The sequence below is a fragment of the Primulina huaijiensis genome, chromosome 17 (assembly GCF_012295235.1).
Source record: "Primulina huaijiensis isolate GDHJ02 chromosome 17, ASM1229523v2, whole genome shotgun sequence".
Lineage (NCBI taxonomy): Eukaryota > Viridiplantae > Streptophyta > Magnoliopsida > Lamiales > Gesneriaceae > Primulina > Primulina huaijiensis.
The window spans coordinates 2,682,680-2,698,843 of record NC_133322.1 but is presented as its reverse complement, the minus strand read 5'-3'; the positions used below and the strand labels follow the sequence as shown (position 1 = coordinate 2,698,843).

Sequence of the window (16,164 nt, the reverse complement as noted above, 5' to 3'; positions counted from 1 at the left end):
CGAAATAATGCAAACAAGAAAATTGTTAACCATCTATAGTAGTTTAATCGTCCGGAGTGGCGTATTCAAGATAGATGCATCGACTTAGATGGAGGGTTCAAATTTTTTTTAAAAAAACTTATACTGAATTGTTCCGATGGATTAGATCAACATTTCTATGATAATTTTGGCTGTGGACGTCCGTCGGATTAGATCAATATTTCTATGAAAAAATAAATAGCATAAATAATCGATTTGATTTATATTTATAAATTAATATTTTTAACATGAAAAATAATTTATATCAGTAGGCTGAGACATTCGCTTTATAAAAAAAAATTTATATAGCAGTTTTTTCTGAAAATTGGCTTTCAGTCCCCAGCCGTCGATTTTTTTTGTGTTCAGTCCCTGGGTACTTTTTTAGTACCACATTTCCACATGAAGTGTACCACATTTTGTATGACATAGTACCACAATTTTGTGGGTAGAGAGTTAATCCAAATAAATATTTTGATTGAGGATTTTTCACCAACTTCCTCCAGTTTTTTATGGGTGAATTGATTTTATTTTATTTTTAATTCGAGAATGAAAATAAAGTGGTCCATTGGTCATTGATGTAAGGATAAATTTGATTTTTTTAAGAATATATTCCACTAATGCTTTGAGATTGTCGCCTCTCACAAAGCTACTTTGCTGCCGCTTCCCCCATAACTTAAACAATGTCAACAAATGCATCCAATATCTTACGACAAATTCAAAATCTCTCCGTGGGGCTGTACAGCGCATACCCAATTCCGACCCATTCAAGATTATTCGCATACCCACGTTCCTTCTCCTCTCTCTTACGCTCTCTTGCCTTCCATATTTATTTTGATCGTTTCATCCTCCGATTCTTCTGTATTCATGTGTTTTTTGCCCAAGAATCAATTGTTAGGATTTAATATTTTTTATTCTTCTGAAATCTCTTGTGGGTATTTTTATGATCCACCTTTTCACCTAGTCGAAGTTGGTTGCTGAAGATCTGAGTCGAATTTGGAGTGGTGGCACGTTTAAAGATTTGATTTTTTTTTGGGGGGTCGGATCCTCTCTTCAGGACTCAAATCTTTGTGCGATTTTGAGTCAATTTTGAGTCTTGATTGATCATAGTCTGGTTTCGCCTCGCCTACTTTTGAGCTGGGATTTATAACTGAAGCGGGTTTTGAATTTCGATAATTGGGTTTTGAAAATTCAATAGAAAGATTCAATCTTGGGTTGCTGGTTGGTAATAAGTTTGCATAATCAAGTGGGGCGATTAGAAATAGAAACGAAAAGTGGAAAAAGGGGAAGAAATGGCAAAGAGCAGGGAGAAAGATGATGCGGAGAAAGGATTTAATTCATCAGTGATGACTGGGGTGGACTCATCGATCAGTTTGTTGAAGCTCATTACGACCTTGATAGTTTTTGTAGTGGGAGTAGTTATAGGTCTAGTTTCTAGTTCTCACATTAATCGTTATTTAACCATCCAGGATGATCGGTTTACTATTAGCCATAGTTACATAGATTCCATGCAGTTTAGTGTTGAGACTCCTCAGATAGAGGCTCAATGCGAAAGGGAGGATTGCCTTAGCATAGAGAGTTTCATCAGACCGAGGAATTTGAACCATGGGATGACAGATGGGGAGTTGTTTTGGAGGGCATCGATGGTGCCTCAAAAGGAAGAGTTTCCTTTCAAGAAAGTACCCAGGGTGGCATTCATGTTCTTGACAAGAGGTCCGTTACCGATGCTACCGCTGTGGGAGAGGTTCTTTAAGGGCCAAGATGTGGAAAAGTATTCTATTTATTTGCACACACATCCGAGGTTTGATCTAAATGTGACCGAGGACTCTGTTTTTTACAATCGACAGATCCCTAGTCAGGTACAGTTTCTTGAGAAATGATGTATTTTTAAGTAGATTACTGTGGCTTGAATTCATCTTGGTTTGATACCTGTGGAGAATGCTCAAGTGTTTTGTTTGTTTAGTATTTGTGTTTATTCCATTTTAGTTTGTTATGTTCTCTCATGTGCAAGATATCGTGTTTATATAGGAGATTAGTTTGCATTGGGACGGAAGTATGCAGTGGCTTTACTTTTTCGTTGAGCCTTAGGAAGATAGACAATGGCCGTTTATAGTTGCATGCAGTCATAAACATATAATTGAGAAATCACATCATATCTTGCAGAGTTTTCTTAGATTTCACGTGACATGCAAAAAATTGATGAATTTTGCAGATTAGCTGAATGAATTTTTGTGCTGATATATGTTGTCATTAACATAATTCAAAAGTTAGATTCTCATTTTTCCGTTCCGCCGCATCAAGTTACTAATTATCTATGCTGGTGAAGGGAGGACAACTCCTAAAGTTTACCACTCTCCTTTTCTTCGTATTAACCTCAACAAATTCCATCTATTTGCAGGGTGTTGAATGGGGATCAGTATCCCTAGTCGATGCAGAGAAACGACTTTTAGCAAATGCCCTTCTCGACTTCTCAAATGAGCGGTTCATCCTCCTATCAGAGAGTTGTGTCCCGATTTACAACTTCCCAATTATCTACAGTTATCTCATCGAATCGACTCATAGTTTTGTGGAGTCGTTCGACGACCCTTCTCGTTATGGCCGTGGCCGGTACAGCCGTAGCATGAGACCTGACATCAAGTTTGCCGACTGGAGAAAAGGATCTCAATGGTTCGAACTTCACCGTACTCTAGCAATCAAGATTATTTCTGACACCAAATATTACAGAATTTTCAAGAAGTATTGTACGCCTTCTTGCTATCCTGACGAGCATTACATTCCGACCTTTTTACACATGTTCCATGGTTCCCTTAATGCAAATCGAACCATTACCTATGTTGACTGGTCGCAAATCGCCCCACATCCTGCATCTTTCTCCGCAGTTAACATAACAGAGAGTTTCATACAGTCGATTAGGAATAACGGCACATTGTGTTCATACAACTCTGAGAAGACACATATTTGTTACCTCTTTGCAAGAAAATTTGATGCCAGTGCTTTGGAACCTTTATTGAATCTAACATCAAAGGTTTTGGGATTTTAGATGTTCTTATGTTACATGGATAAGGGTCCTATTTTCACCCTTTTCTTACAATATATTTCGTAGACCTCTTGAATTGCTATATTTTTTTTTAATGTAAATGCCCACAGCCGATATTTTTATACTGCTAATTGGATGGCAACAATGGCTGAAAAAAAGCCTGTTTCATTAGCTATGTAAATGTTTATCATGTCAACACTGATTTCAAACAAAATCCAATCGAACCTAATGTTAGCATTCATCTTTTTTCATTCATATTTTTCAGTTTGAAAAACAAACTAATTTGGGTTCGAGTTAGTTTGAAATTTAGTACAGTATATTTAGTTCGACTTAATTAACTCTTTTGAGCAATAGTAGATAGATTATCAGTTCGAGCACAATTGTTCGTGAGCGGCTTGAGAACCTTCGAATCGAATAAAAGAAATCAATATAATCGAGTTAAATAAGGTCGAAGAGATGTCTTAATTTGTTTATCGGAGGGTCGGTGTTGTGATTTAAATAGGAGTTTGTCCTGTTCTAATGAGAGGGATCCACTAGTGACGTACTTACCCAAGGAACGTCATGTATGTTCGATTACATTATTACCAACTGGATTATACATGTGTTAAAAGGTTATGTTTTGTAGACAAGATAAAGAAATGATTAAATAATCATATCTTATCTCACGTTTGGTTCATTTTTTATTTAGTCTGTAGGCCTTTGATTATGATTGAAAGTCCATACTATTCATGTTATTTGTGTGATTAAATATCCCTCCTCAAAAGGTGTGATAATGTATAATTCTTGAATATTGATCATGATAAGATTATATATTGATAGTAATACCCTTGAATTGCCTTCTTCAATATAATATGAAAATTAAAATTAGTGAAAATTTAATAATTAATATAATATTTAAATTTTTATAAATTTTTTTCATATATTTTTATTATTTTCAATCATTTAAAGAAAATAAATTGTAATGTAAATCTATCTTAAATTAAATTTTTATAAATTTGTAATCTTGTTAATTAATTCTTTTGTGAAAATAAATATTTATTAAATTTTAATTTATTTTGTTTAATGATTTAAATTAATTTTAATACATATAAATTATAATTACAAATATTTAATTATCTATCCAAGTATGTTAAAAATATATATTTAATTAGTACTTGGGGCATTTTGGTCATTACAATAAAATTTACAAAATTAATCTATAATTTTAAAATCATATCAAACACCATGTTATTTATCTCACCATACTATTAATCCATATCTCTCATTTTTATCACTTTAATTAGTAATCATTTACTTATCCCATCGTACACGTACCAACCAGAGCATAAAACTATGTTAATTCAAAATATATTTGCATTTACTAATTTTTTGACCAAATCAAACCGACCCAACTGGCATTTAAGTGGTGATTAAATGCGAGTCTCCGGGCCGGTTACCTTCTACAATTATGAATTCTTAATTAGCTCTAATGACTCACTGTTTTAAGTAGGATAAAAAAAAAAGCCCAATATTTCTTTGGTTTCGGCTTTTTTAAGTCGGAACGGGACCTTGAGCTTGAGATCTCGTTATTTAAAAATTTCGAAAAAATGATAACACTTGATTATAGACAGATTATAAATTTATTAAGGTATACTTTGAGTGTAATTTTTGTTAAATAAAATAAGAGATTCTTTTATCCATTTATTTATACTAATGACAAAAAATAAAAATAAAAAATTCACCCTATTGTATTGATGATTCATCATATAATAATACAGGTAATATGGTTGATGGAGTTCCTTAATGGTAAGCATTGATCAAGAAAATTTTCAACAATTAAAGTCTTAAAAGCGTTTAGGAGCAGGTAATGATAATAAATACACTATTTAAATTCAGTTAAAACAAGTATAAATGTCTTAACGTGATCATAACAACAGACAACAATAATTAAGGAAAATATATTATTGAAAAATAAACTACACAAAAGTCCATAACTTAGGCGTGATACCATATCGTACCGAAAATTTCGATAAATTCAGTATTTTTCGTTACGATAACTTCAGTATATTGATAATTATGTATATTTCTCCACCCCTAATGAAGCCATGTTAAAAACCTAGTCGTTAATAAAATAATATATATATATTTTTTGGATTTTTCTTTACCGTAATTCGATATGTAGTGGATGAATATGATTTCACCGTATCGACATGTCAAGTAGTCAACATTTTTTGTATTTAGTTAAAACATTAGCAAAAGTTATTATTGCTATTATCATAAATTAATTTGTTAAAGAATCAGACTTGCACTAACTCAACATCAAAACTTAGTTCAAGGGAAGGATTAACGCATTCCTCTCATGTTCAGAATGAACAACTGGAGCATGAAGTTTACATTATCAGGTAATCCATATAGTAGTCCAACACATAGCGATGAGTTTGAGTTCTGATATAATGTTTAGATAAAAAATTTGACCAAAAATTTGACCTAACTCAACATAAAAAATTAACTCGATAGAAAATATTGTCTAATTTTATGTATACAACTCGAAAGAGCCGACTTAAGTCGTCCAACATGAATAAATTATATTATAATACAACATGACAAATATATATGCTGAAAAGATATATAAGCACTAAGCAGATAAAATATTCAATTCACCAGCTAACAAAAACTCCAGCTGCCATGGCATGAGTGGCATGCTTTCTTTAATTCAATAAATCAAAGTTATATATATATATATATACTTTTTGCCTTGCGTACAGGGAGATATATACAAAAAGTAGCAATATATATATCGTACAGGGAGATATATACAAAAAGTAGCAATATATATATCGTACAGGGAGATATATACAAAAAGTAGCAATATATATATCGTACAGGGAGATATATACAAAAAGTAGCAATATATATATCGTACAGGGAGATATATACAAAAAGTAGCAATATATATATCGTACAGGGAGATATATACAAAAAGTAGCAATATATATATATATATATATATAAAATGATAGTTATATATATATATATATATACTTTTTGCCTTGCGTACAGGGAGATATATACAAAAAGTAGCAATATATATATATATATATATATAATAATTATTATTATAATAAATAAAAAAGTGGAAGGATGATGCTTTGTCTTCCGGTCTACTGCCGTTTGTGTGATTGTTATAAGCCATTTTCCAATGGCCTACCACTGACAACTACACTCTTCATCTTCCATATAATATACATATATACACACATATACGTATAATATATACATTCATTCCTCACCACTAACAAAAATTATCAAATCATTAATGGCACATTTAATTTATATGTGACATTTAGCATTCTGTGCACCAGTACATTCTTTGCAAACGCAGCAGTTTTGTTTTTGTCAACTGGGTCAGGGAGTGGTGTGATGTTTTAAAGCTATGATATTTGGTGATTCTTTGTAACTTACAAACAGAATGTACATAGATTTGCCATGTGAGAGTTCTTGAGAAAAGATTTGATTTTTGGGGAATTCTTGAATGTGGGCTTTATCAGAGTGGATTTTTTAAGCTTTCTTGGATATAGATCTGTTTCTGAAGTCATTTTTTTTTCTTGTACGTGTTGATGATATAACGATGGGTATTTCAAGATCTGGGATTTCAAAGTTTCTCTTGTGTATCCTGTTCTAAGGTAGGTAACATCATGAAAAGATTTTCGAGATGTGATATTTTCTCCAAGTTTATGTTTTTTTGTTGTTGTAAGTTTTAGTTTGGTAAATTCAATTAAGGAAACAATTTTCTCATCTTAATTTTGTGTTGGTACGATGTTGCAAGCAGTGATATAGGACACGATATATAATCTTGGATCTTGTTTACATCGCGCTGGTAGTGTGCTTATTTGTGTTTTGACTGTTTCTGTATAGTTATTTTTACCTTTTTCTCCCCATCACTACTGTTTAATTCTTAATTGGTTTGTTATGTGTTGGATTTAGCTGATTAATAACTACCTTTGGTATAATATTTCTTTAAAGAAGTCAGGGATAGTAAAATTTTTCAAGACGGGAATAAGAATTATTACTATCTCATGTTATGGTCTCAATTTAATGCCCGTTTGTGCTTACCAAACTTGAACTCAATTTTGGTGTCTTTTGTGCGATTCTACAGGTGGTTTGAGCATCCTAAAGAATGTCTTCTAATCTTGATACACAACTCTCGAAGAGTTCCGGCGTCTTCGGTCTCAAAGTCTGGGAAGTTATAGGAATTATTGTTGGGTTCTTGATTGTGGTAATCCTGTTTGCATTAACATTTTATCTTACCTCACGTAAGAAATCAAGAAAAGCTCAGGAAAAACTTCCTCTTAGCCAAATACCTACTGTTTCAAAGGAAATTAAAGAAGTAAGAGTAGAGCAAATATCGACCGATGGATTTGTTCCACATGATGGAATTCTTCTCACAATTCATGACAAATCAAGTGACAAAGAATCAGACAAGGTTTTGGTCCATTTAGGAATTCCTCAAGTAAAGAATTCAGATAACAGTAGTCAAACGGGTTCTTTCCATAATGTTGATAAAGATTATTGTGGATCACAATCTGGAGATGAAGGGAGTTCGGGGACTTTGACCGTGTATAAGCCTTCTTCATCACATCCAATAACTGTGCCATCTCCTCTAAGCGGCCTGCCTGAATTTTCTCATCTGGGTTGGGGTCATTGGTTTACTTTACGTGATCTTGAGCTTGCAACAAATAGATTTTCGAAGGAAAATGTTATAGGAGAAGGTGGATATGGAATTGTTTACCGAGGACAGCTCGCTCATGGTGCTCCCGTGGCCATTAAAAAGCTCCTCAACAACCTGTACGTTTAGAATTTTTTGTGATATTTTTATCTTCTTCATATATAGCCATTGATTACTTTTCTACAAAGATGACTTTTTAATCTCTCTCTATATATGTGTGTGTGTTTTTATATCTATGTAATCCAGAGGTCAAGCAGAAAAAGAATTTGGGGTGGAAGTTGAAGCTATTGGCCATGTGCGTCACAAAAACTTGGTTCGGCTTTTTGGATATTGTATTGAAGGAACTCATAGGTATACATGTGCATAAAATCATGCCTAGTTTTTGTAGTTGTAAGTTTGCTTGGTAATCCACAATAGAGTTCCTTTCTTTGCTATTTCGCTTAACTCCTTTGAATTTGTCCATGGTCATTCAATGGGCGCAGATACATTATATAATGTTTTTCCTTTTGCAGGGTACATTTTGATTCCTCTTAGAAGATTGTTTGAATAAAAAATCATTGTAGTCTAGTGAACTTATGGTGTAGAGCATGAGCAGACATCAGAACAAAATATCAGTTTCTTGCTTGTGATGATCACTCTTTCTTAACATCTTAAATTGCTCTTGCTGAACTTAATTTTATCGTTTTAGGATACTGGTTTACGAGTATGTAAACAACGGCAATTTAGAACAGTGGCTCCATGGAGCTATGCGGCACCATGGATTTCTTACTTGGGAGGCTAGGATAAAGGTTCTCCTTGGCACAGCTAAAGCGTAAGTTGGTTGAGCCGTAATATTACTTTTTTTGGTTTAATTTTTTTCTTCGCTCATAACATGTGTTATACATTTTGCAGTCTTGCCTACTTGCATGAGGCAATTGAACCCAAAGTGGTTCACCGAGATATAAAGTCGAGCAACATTCTGATTGATGAAGAATTCAATGCCAAGGTCTCTGATTTTGGTCTGGCTAAGCTGCTTGGTGCAGGGAAAAGTTACATCGCGACACGAGTCATGGGTACCTTTGGGTTAGTTCTTTTATAACTTTAATGTTTTTCTCAGTGACTGTGAAGCTACTGATCTGTTACAATTTGTGCTCAGCATCCAAAGATTGTATCAAAATTGTTGGATAGCAATGTCGACCTTGTTGTACTAGTCACTGTTTGCGTGGCATAGTAATCAAAGATAGCGCTTGGATTGCTATACCGTATAGAAGATTTGAGCTGTATTATTACTTTTGGCTACAACGTTTAGTACAATAGCATGGCCTAGGTCCTATAGATTGTTTGGATGAGTCAAAAAACTAGATAATTGTGTTCCACGCTAAATTCTCTATTCAACCATCAAACATTCTTCATGCCTAAGTTTATATTCAAATATTTCTCAGGTATGTGGCTCCAGAATATGTAAATACCGGACTTCTAAATGAAAAGAGTGATGTGTATAGTTTTGGGGTTGTACTGTTGGAAGCAATTACTGGAAGGGATCCGGTAGACTATGGACGCCCTTCGTCGGAGGTATTAATCAGCTGTTCGCACTTGTATGGTATTATTGCTATGCAGTCTAGTTGCATTTTATGAAAAAACTTTCAATTGCAGGTTAATCTAGTTGACTGGTTGAAAATGATGGTAGGAAGTAGGCGTTCAGAGGAAGTGGTAGATCCAAACATTGAGACAAGGCCATCGACTCGTGCCCTTAAAAAGGCCCTTTTGACTGCTTTGAGATGCGTTGACCCGGATTCTGACAAGAGACCCAGGATGAGCCAGGTTGTCCGCATGCTTGAATCTGAAGAATATCCAATACCAAGAGAGGTCAGTTCTCCGATTCTTCTATGCTCATAGAGTTCAAACTTTTGTGTCAGCTATTTGGACAAAAGCTTATATTCCTACATTTCATGTTTTTCTTAAACCACAAAAATTGTATTTTAAGATTCTGTCTCAACTTCTTGTTAAAAGATAAAAAAAAAAAAAACAACTTTCACCACTATATTCCTACATAAATCTGTTTCTGCTTTTTTCTAACGTAGGACTTAAGTCAACATCAAATGCTTTTGCATCCAAACTCGCCATATATCATTATGAAATTGTCACTGCTTCTAACTTTAGAAAACCATGTGTCAAAGTCTCAGAATAGTCTGTTGCCTTGTCCCTTGTGTTTGTGCAGATAGTTAATGCATCGGATTATCTTCATTGTTCACTTAATTAATGCATCTGTGTTTATGTATTTTGTTATTCCTCTGTTCGTTGTGTTCATATCACTCTAAATAAACTCGAGCTGGTGGGCTCTAAATGATGTTGACTTTATTTCCTTGAAATCTCAATACCCAAACTCGATTTGCTTGTAAAGTTCATTGATCTTATACATGTATGTTTTATCCCTTGTCCTATGTCACTCTTAAATTATCGTTGTTACTTGGATTCTCTAGGATCGAAGGCACAGAAGAACTCGAGCATCAAGTAGCCAAGAGAATGATCATCACCAAGATAATTATGACACAGATAAAAGTGACAACCAAGACCTAAGGACAGAAAGCACAAGGATTTCTTGAACATAAGCAAAGATTCACTTATTCAACAACATCAATCTTTCGAGCTGAAGAAGACTTGTTCTGACAAAAAAATTCGATCTGGAACGCATAATTTGCTCTAGAAGATGCTGTCTAAAAGGCACCTGTCGGTGAAATTAGTGAACTATATATATTATATGTATAGGTGAGAGGATTTCGTATCCGTTTTTTCTTCGTTTTTATTTTTCATTTTTAAATGTGTTTCCTCTTCTCCCAGCATTCATGTTCTTGTATTTAAATAAATAGTTAGCGATGAGATTGAGTTGTGATGGTTAGGAGAAAAACAGGGGTTTTGTGTACATTTATGATGATTCTTTCTTTAGCTATTTCATATTGTTTCATGAAAAAAAATCGTTTTGTAATCGTGTATGTTTTGTTTTATTGCTAGTCAAATTCATTTTGTTTAGGCTTAAAATGAACAATATTATGTCATTGTAGAGATATATGTGATCTCTATTGTACAACAAGTGGTATTAGAGTCGTGGATACATCAAGTCATGTGGATGGAATGATCAGATACTCAAACGAAGGAAGTGGAGGCTCTCGATAAAAATCATTGATAAGTTCTCGAGGTGAGTGATGCTCCCGTTATTTCATGTAAGACGTGCGCTCCAACGCGGTGAAGATGAGTAACCTCGATTGGAGGACGAATAAGGTTTGAGGAGAAACTCGTACCATGAGAATAATGGTAGAACTTCGTTTGAGATGGTAAAGAGGAGTGACCTCGATTAGAGGACTAATAAGGTTTGAGGGAAGGCCTGAACAATTAGAATAATGGTTGAATTTCGTTTGAAAGGAGGATTTTTGAGAATGCATCTAAAGTCACATATTTGAATATAAAAAGAAATATCATAGTTTAATATAAGTTGGAAGATATTTTCATTGATACGAAGTTTTTTGGGTAAAGACCAAAAGCAAATCCATAAGGACTTAGGTTCCATGAGGACTTAAGTTTAGCTCAAAAGTGAACAATATCATATCATTGTTGAGATATTCGTGTATCATGTCACAACACATTTGAATTTTGTTTATGATGAATGATTCATTTCTTACATATACGTAGATCTAAGTTCATTTGTTTCTCCAGAATCAACATAGGCAAATAGCCAAATAATATTTTTTGTGTTTTCTAGCATTATATTTTATAAATTACATTTTTTATATATGTTTTTATGGAAATTTGGATATTACTGAACTTATTCCATTATGTTTCTTTTTAATTAAATATTTTTTTCAACGGTCAATAATTAATTTTAACTATTTTTACCATACACTTGTTTCGAACATATATATACTTCTTATTCTCGAAAGCATAGTGGTACACTTGATAACTAAATGATTAATAAGTTATCATCCTTCAGCCTATGTTTGGTTCATTTTTTAGCGGCCCATAAAAATTGGATGGGCCCGTGATAATACTGGTCCACTATGGAGAAGACATCTCTCTAATGTATAGGGATATCTGCATGATAAATAATAAATTCTGTGAAATGACATTATTGTCCTCATTTCTCAAGCATTGGGATTTAAATTAGTTTTAGATATCCATTCGATAAAAAATTGTAATTGATATTGTGTTATGACATACATAATTTATTAAAATTTAAAAATATATTTTTTGTTATTAAAATGTAAAACTAAATAGTTAGTATTAAAATTAATCTATACTATTTATTAAACTTGAGATATTTCGAAATTTCGTCAATAATTTATTTTAAAATATCCATAATCAAATTATAAACTCATGAAACAATAAAAAAATATTAAAACGTAAAATATAAATAAAATAAATATATAAAAAGGTGAAAAACGAACTAGCGTATAGCACACATCAAATTAAATTTAAAATTTAAAATATATATGTTTATTTCATAAATAATTTATTTATAATTGTTGACAATGAAACATATACAAGAATTGAGATATGCAAGTGCATGATCTCGATAACAATGAAAAATAAAGTTTTTATGATAAAGTTAGTTTTGTCATAACAATCTAATATATAAATTTAATCACTCTTGTTAAATTATGTCAAACATTCAATATATTATCTTATCATCATACTTATCTTTGATTTATCTTTATATTATTTATCTCATACTTATCATATCATGTATTTCAAAGTAGGCCGAAATGTATAATATTTATTTATTTGTTTCTTTGTTTCTTAATCTTAACAATATAATTTTTAAAAATTTGTAATAGAAAACAAAACTTCGTCACATAAGGTGAAAAAAAATTCGCATTCTTAAATAACCTGATATTATTCTAAAAAGAACCTGATATTCAGTTTTATGTTATAATATAATTATATATGTTAAATTGTTATATTGTTTGTGCAATGCTATTTTGCCGATTTAAATATTAAAAATTAAAATTATAGTTGGATTAAATTCAGGCATCTAACCAGCACTATATATTTTCAATTTTTAACTCGTACAAATTACAATGCGAAAAAACCTATTTTCTGCAGTTTATATATTCAGGAACAGTTATTTTTCCAAAAAAAATTAAAAAATTGGAGCGTTCTCATGAATTTATATATAATGCCAATAACCAATATGCACAGGATTCAAAATGGCTCAACATGTTCAACAAATCTGATCTGTACAATAACAGTAAAGTAATTTCTGGTTGACGCTCAAGAAGTAAAACATCACTACCTCCCCATAATTGTAATCCAAGTTCTCACATTTAATAGAAGGTTAGACACTTTGAACCCATTTGCTACACAACTCGAACGACAATGAAAGAGATAGCAATGCAGTAGTGACAAATGTATCCTGTCGCGATTTAAAGAGCAGCGGTGGATAAACAAGAAGTTTCTTGAAATTGTGGACTCATCCCAGAAAGAAGAAAGAATATGATGTTATTTTACCCGTTACGTGCTCAGTCACCTAGGCAATTCGAGGTCTGGTCTTTGGTCAAGGGCGTCCATAGTTGAATCATCAGGAAATGCATCTGGATAGGCAGCTAATAACTTCGCCTTCAAGCTCCTAAGAAGTAAAAACAAATAACAACAGTAAACTATTTTGACGAGCACATAAGTTTTACTGGTTTCTGGAAAAGATGAGAGCTAAGCAAAATAACAATAGGCAATGGGGAGTAAACAATGGATGAGGCGTTCTTTTTTAAACAATCCAAGAACAAAATATAAGGCAAAGTATCAAAAAATGAATTACTCAGAAAATTGTTTTGATGAAATAAATCATAGATAAATTATATAGAAACACTTGCAATGGTGTAAAATTTCTCAAACAAAAAACAAGAAATCTGTCATATGTTGGAATGGAAACAGATGGACGACTGCAATATATTGGCTGCAATTTTCTTTGTCAAACGTTGCTTTATCTCTTTCTCAAAGCATATCTTCAGAAAATTCATGCATTTAGAACCATCTAGGCATGCCCAGATGGATTGAAAATACATAAAGAATCTTAACTACATAAAGGACCAAAAAGGGTAACAAACAAAACAAGAAGGGTGAAAAGTGTTATCATCCCAATACAAACATGTAATGAAGTTATTAAATATGAATTCAAACAGAACAAAACAAAGAAGAGATATTCAAGCAACCGATCTCAACTAGTTTGGAGAGGGCAGCGCAAACAAGGAAGTCCAACCCACAAATTTGCATCTCCAAATATCATGTAAATTTTTTCGCAAAAATACATTTGGCTCCATCAAAATTTCCAAACCCGCCCGAATATGATCTAGTTGTCTGTTTATATGATAAATGTGGAGCTTCTAACTAGCTATTCACAAGTAAGAGATGTAGTAGACATTTCATATCCCAACAAGAAATCATCTTTATAAGACCCAGCTCTTGCCAACCATGCAATTTAAATCTTTTCAAATCATATATCAGCTCAATCTCCACATTTTGATTATTGCACTCAACAATCTTTTTTTCTGAATTTTAGCAAATGCCCATTCGGAAAACCATTGAAAATGAAGAAATATAATCATCGGGGACCATAAAACACATTAGAAAAATACAAAGAAATCAACTCAAATCACACGTAAGGCCTGATTTTCAAACAAATTTTCCAGAAAACTACTGCAGGAAATGAATATTGCGTACCTAAGCTTTTGAAAGATGTAATCGAGATCAGATTTCATGGATCGTAAGAGGCGGGTGTTCCTTGAAAAATCGGCAGACACCTCCGTAAAACAATTTTCGGAATATTCATTAAAGTGCGACAATACAGCGTTGCTGTCCTGCAATCTCCCCAATCTGCAACATTATTCCCAAGGTAAAAACATGAATCAACTTCACATTACAGAATCAAGAATTCAAAATTGTGCAAGATCTACACGTACATGAGGAGTTGGGATTGCTTCAGGGAATCCAAGTCCCGGGAGTCGATTAGGGTCTTAAAACTTCTCGAAATTTCTTCGGATGCTGTCCTAATCGATTCGCCTTCGTGATTCGCCATTTATAATCTCACCGATCCAGTGTTGAGCTGAACTTACAGTGGAGTTGAACAGTATAAAGTAAAGTACATCGGGCCAATCTTTGGGCTTCTTATATATTGGGTATGGGCTATTTCATTGAGCCCATAACATCTTTTCCTAATTGTTTTACGGTGTTATTGTGTAAAGACAATAATAATAAACTAGTAAACATATGCAAAATTAATTTTTTTTGTTATTTTAAAATATTCCAGTGACTGCCCAACGAGTTTTCGAGTTGGTGGATTGGGTATGCAAATCAAATTGTCATTACTTTCTAGGTCGATTATGACATGCAGAAGTTACCTATTACGGTTTACTCAACTAATGTGCTTCTATTACGTTATTCACGAGAGTTTACTTAGTATACAGTTGATGGATAGCAAAAGCAGGTTCCTTATTTTTTTAAAAAATACTATTGATTGTGGCACACATATTATGTATGTGTGCATTAAATATTATAGTTTTGTGTAATATAAAAAATAATTTAAAAAAATTATTTGGTAAAAATATGATACATTTAAATTTGTATAAGAGATTAAAAAAAATATGGAAACTTTTAAAATATTTTACTTATATTATCATTTGTAACTTATTATCACAGTATAGATATTAACTTTCAAACACATAAATATCATCTACGATAAATTTTGGTAATTATTTTGGAAAGCTCCCTTATCCGGAAATCTTCGAAAGAAAATTATATTTGTATTTAAAAAACGAATTAAATTTCTATTAAAATGTGAGAGACAAACACGACCCCGAATCAGACATAGACTATTTTCCTAATAGTTTGCATTTTTTATTGGCCGTAGTACATGATTTCACGGTGTTTTTGCAGGAATTTGTGAATGAAGTTCTAGAAACCATCGAGCTTGATGGGATCAAGGATGCATTGGTTGGCATGTCTGCTGTTACTAGTCTTTCAACTGAGCAAAGAAAATGCTTGACAATTGCGGTGGAACTTGTCGCTAACCCTTCGATTATCTTTATATGGACAAGCCTACAACTGGACTAGATGCAAGAGCAGCTGCGATAGTGATGCGGACAGTAAAGAATGTGGCGAATACAGGCAGAACAATAGTTTGTACCATTCACCAACTGAGTATCGACATATTTGAGGCATTTGATGAAGTGATTTTTTACAGTTGGATCCATTCATGTATTCATTCACTTACCAGAAAAGACACGGTATCATATCGTTTTTTATCTGCAGTTGGTGCTTTATGAAAACGCTTCGGTGCCAAATAGATTTTGTGTATTAAAAATGTAGATACTTTTGAAGGAACCAAACCATGATTCCATAAAATTAGAATCATGATTGATGTATTAGTTTTTGTACCATAAACTTT

The 16,164-nt window shown here is 32.8% G+C and overlaps 3 protein-coding genes across 4 annotated transcripts; 2 read left to right on the top strand and 1 right to left on the bottom strand.

The window, feature by feature from the left end:
* The first annotated feature begins 649 nt into the window (after positions 1 to 649).
* Positions 650 to 3,223, top strand: LOC140962834 (glycosyltransferase BC10). Its single transcript, XM_073421869.1, has 2 exons — positions 650 to 1,874; positions 2,414 to 3,223. The coding sequence occupies exons 1-2, from the start codon at positions 1,308 to 1,310 to the stop codon at positions 3,053 to 3,055; spliced, it is 1,209 nt and encodes a 402-aa protein (XP_073277970.1). The 5' UTR covers positions 650 to 1,307; the 3' UTR covers positions 3,056 to 3,223.
* Positions 3,224 to 6,279: 3,056 nt separating this feature from the next.
* Positions 6,280 to 10,714, top strand: LOC140962829 (probable receptor-like protein kinase At5g18500). The gene is made up of 8 exons (XM_073421864.1): positions 6,280 to 6,714; positions 7,188 to 7,876; positions 8,004 to 8,108; positions 8,446 to 8,568; positions 8,649 to 8,819; positions 9,179 to 9,308; positions 9,390 to 9,602; positions 10,217 to 10,714. The coding sequence occupies exons 2-8, from the start codon at positions 7,209 to 7,211 to the stop codon at positions 10,337 to 10,339; spliced, it is 1,533 nt and encodes a 510-aa protein (XP_073277965.1). The 5' UTR covers positions 6,280 to 6,714; positions 7,188 to 7,208; the 3' UTR covers positions 10,340 to 10,714.
* Positions 10,715 to 12,928: 2,214 nt separating this feature from the next.
* Positions 12,929 to 14,846, bottom strand: LOC140963079 (kxDL motif-containing protein LO9-177-like). 2 transcript variants are annotated; one of them, XM_073422306.1, is made up of 4 exons: positions 14,681 to 14,846; positions 14,442 to 14,594; positions 13,236 to 13,353; positions 12,929 to 13,140 (listed from the first exon to the last, which is right to left on the bottom strand). In XM_073422306.1, the coding sequence occupies exons 1-3, from the start codon at positions 14,794 to 14,796 to the stop codon at positions 13,251 to 13,253; spliced, it is 372 nt and encodes a 123-aa protein (XP_073278407.1). In that variant the 5' UTR covers positions 14,797 to 14,846; the 3' UTR covers positions 12,929 to 13,140; positions 13,236 to 13,250. The 2 variants fall into 2 exon arrangements, with proteins under 2 accessions (XP_073278407.1, XP_073278406.1); XM_073422305.1 differs by having other exon boundaries at positions 12,929 to 13,353; positions 14,681 to 14,844.
* Between the last annotated feature and the right edge of the window lie 1,318 nt (positions 14,847 to 16,164).

Bases quoted from the DNA above. Each gene is read 5' to 3' on its own strand.
- LOC140962829 (XM_073421864.1), top strand. From the start codon at position 7,209: ATGTCTTCTAATCTTGATACACAACTCTCGAAGAGTTCCGGCGTCTTC. The intron at 7,877-8,003 runs GTACGTTTAGAA...TATGTAATCCAG, and splicing joins AAAAAGCTCCTCAACAACCT to AGGTCAAGCAGAAAAAGAAT. The intron at 8,109-8,445 runs GTATACATGTGC...TTATCGTTTTAG, and splicing joins TGTATTGAAGGAACTCATAG to GATACTGGTTTACGAGTATG.
- LOC140962834 (XM_073421869.1), top strand. From the start codon at position 1,308: ATGGCAAAGAGCAGGGAGAAAGATGATGCGGAGAAAGGATTTAATTCA. The intron at 1,875-2,413 runs GTACAGTTTCTT...ATCTATTTGCAG, and splicing joins ATCGACAGATCCCTAGTCAG to GGTGTTGAATGGGGATCAGT.
- LOC140963079 (XM_073422306.1), bottom strand. From the start codon at position 14,796: ATGGCGAATCACGAAGGCGAATCGATTAGGACAGCATCCGAAGAAATT. The intron at 14,595-14,680 runs GTACGTGTAGAT...ATAATGTTGCAG, and splicing joins AAGCAATCCCAACTCCTCAT to ATTGGGGAGATTGCAGGACA. The intron at 13,354-14,441 runs GTACGCAATATT...TTTACTTCTTAG, and splicing joins TACATCTTTCAAAAGCTTAG to GAGCTTGAAGGCGAAGTTAT.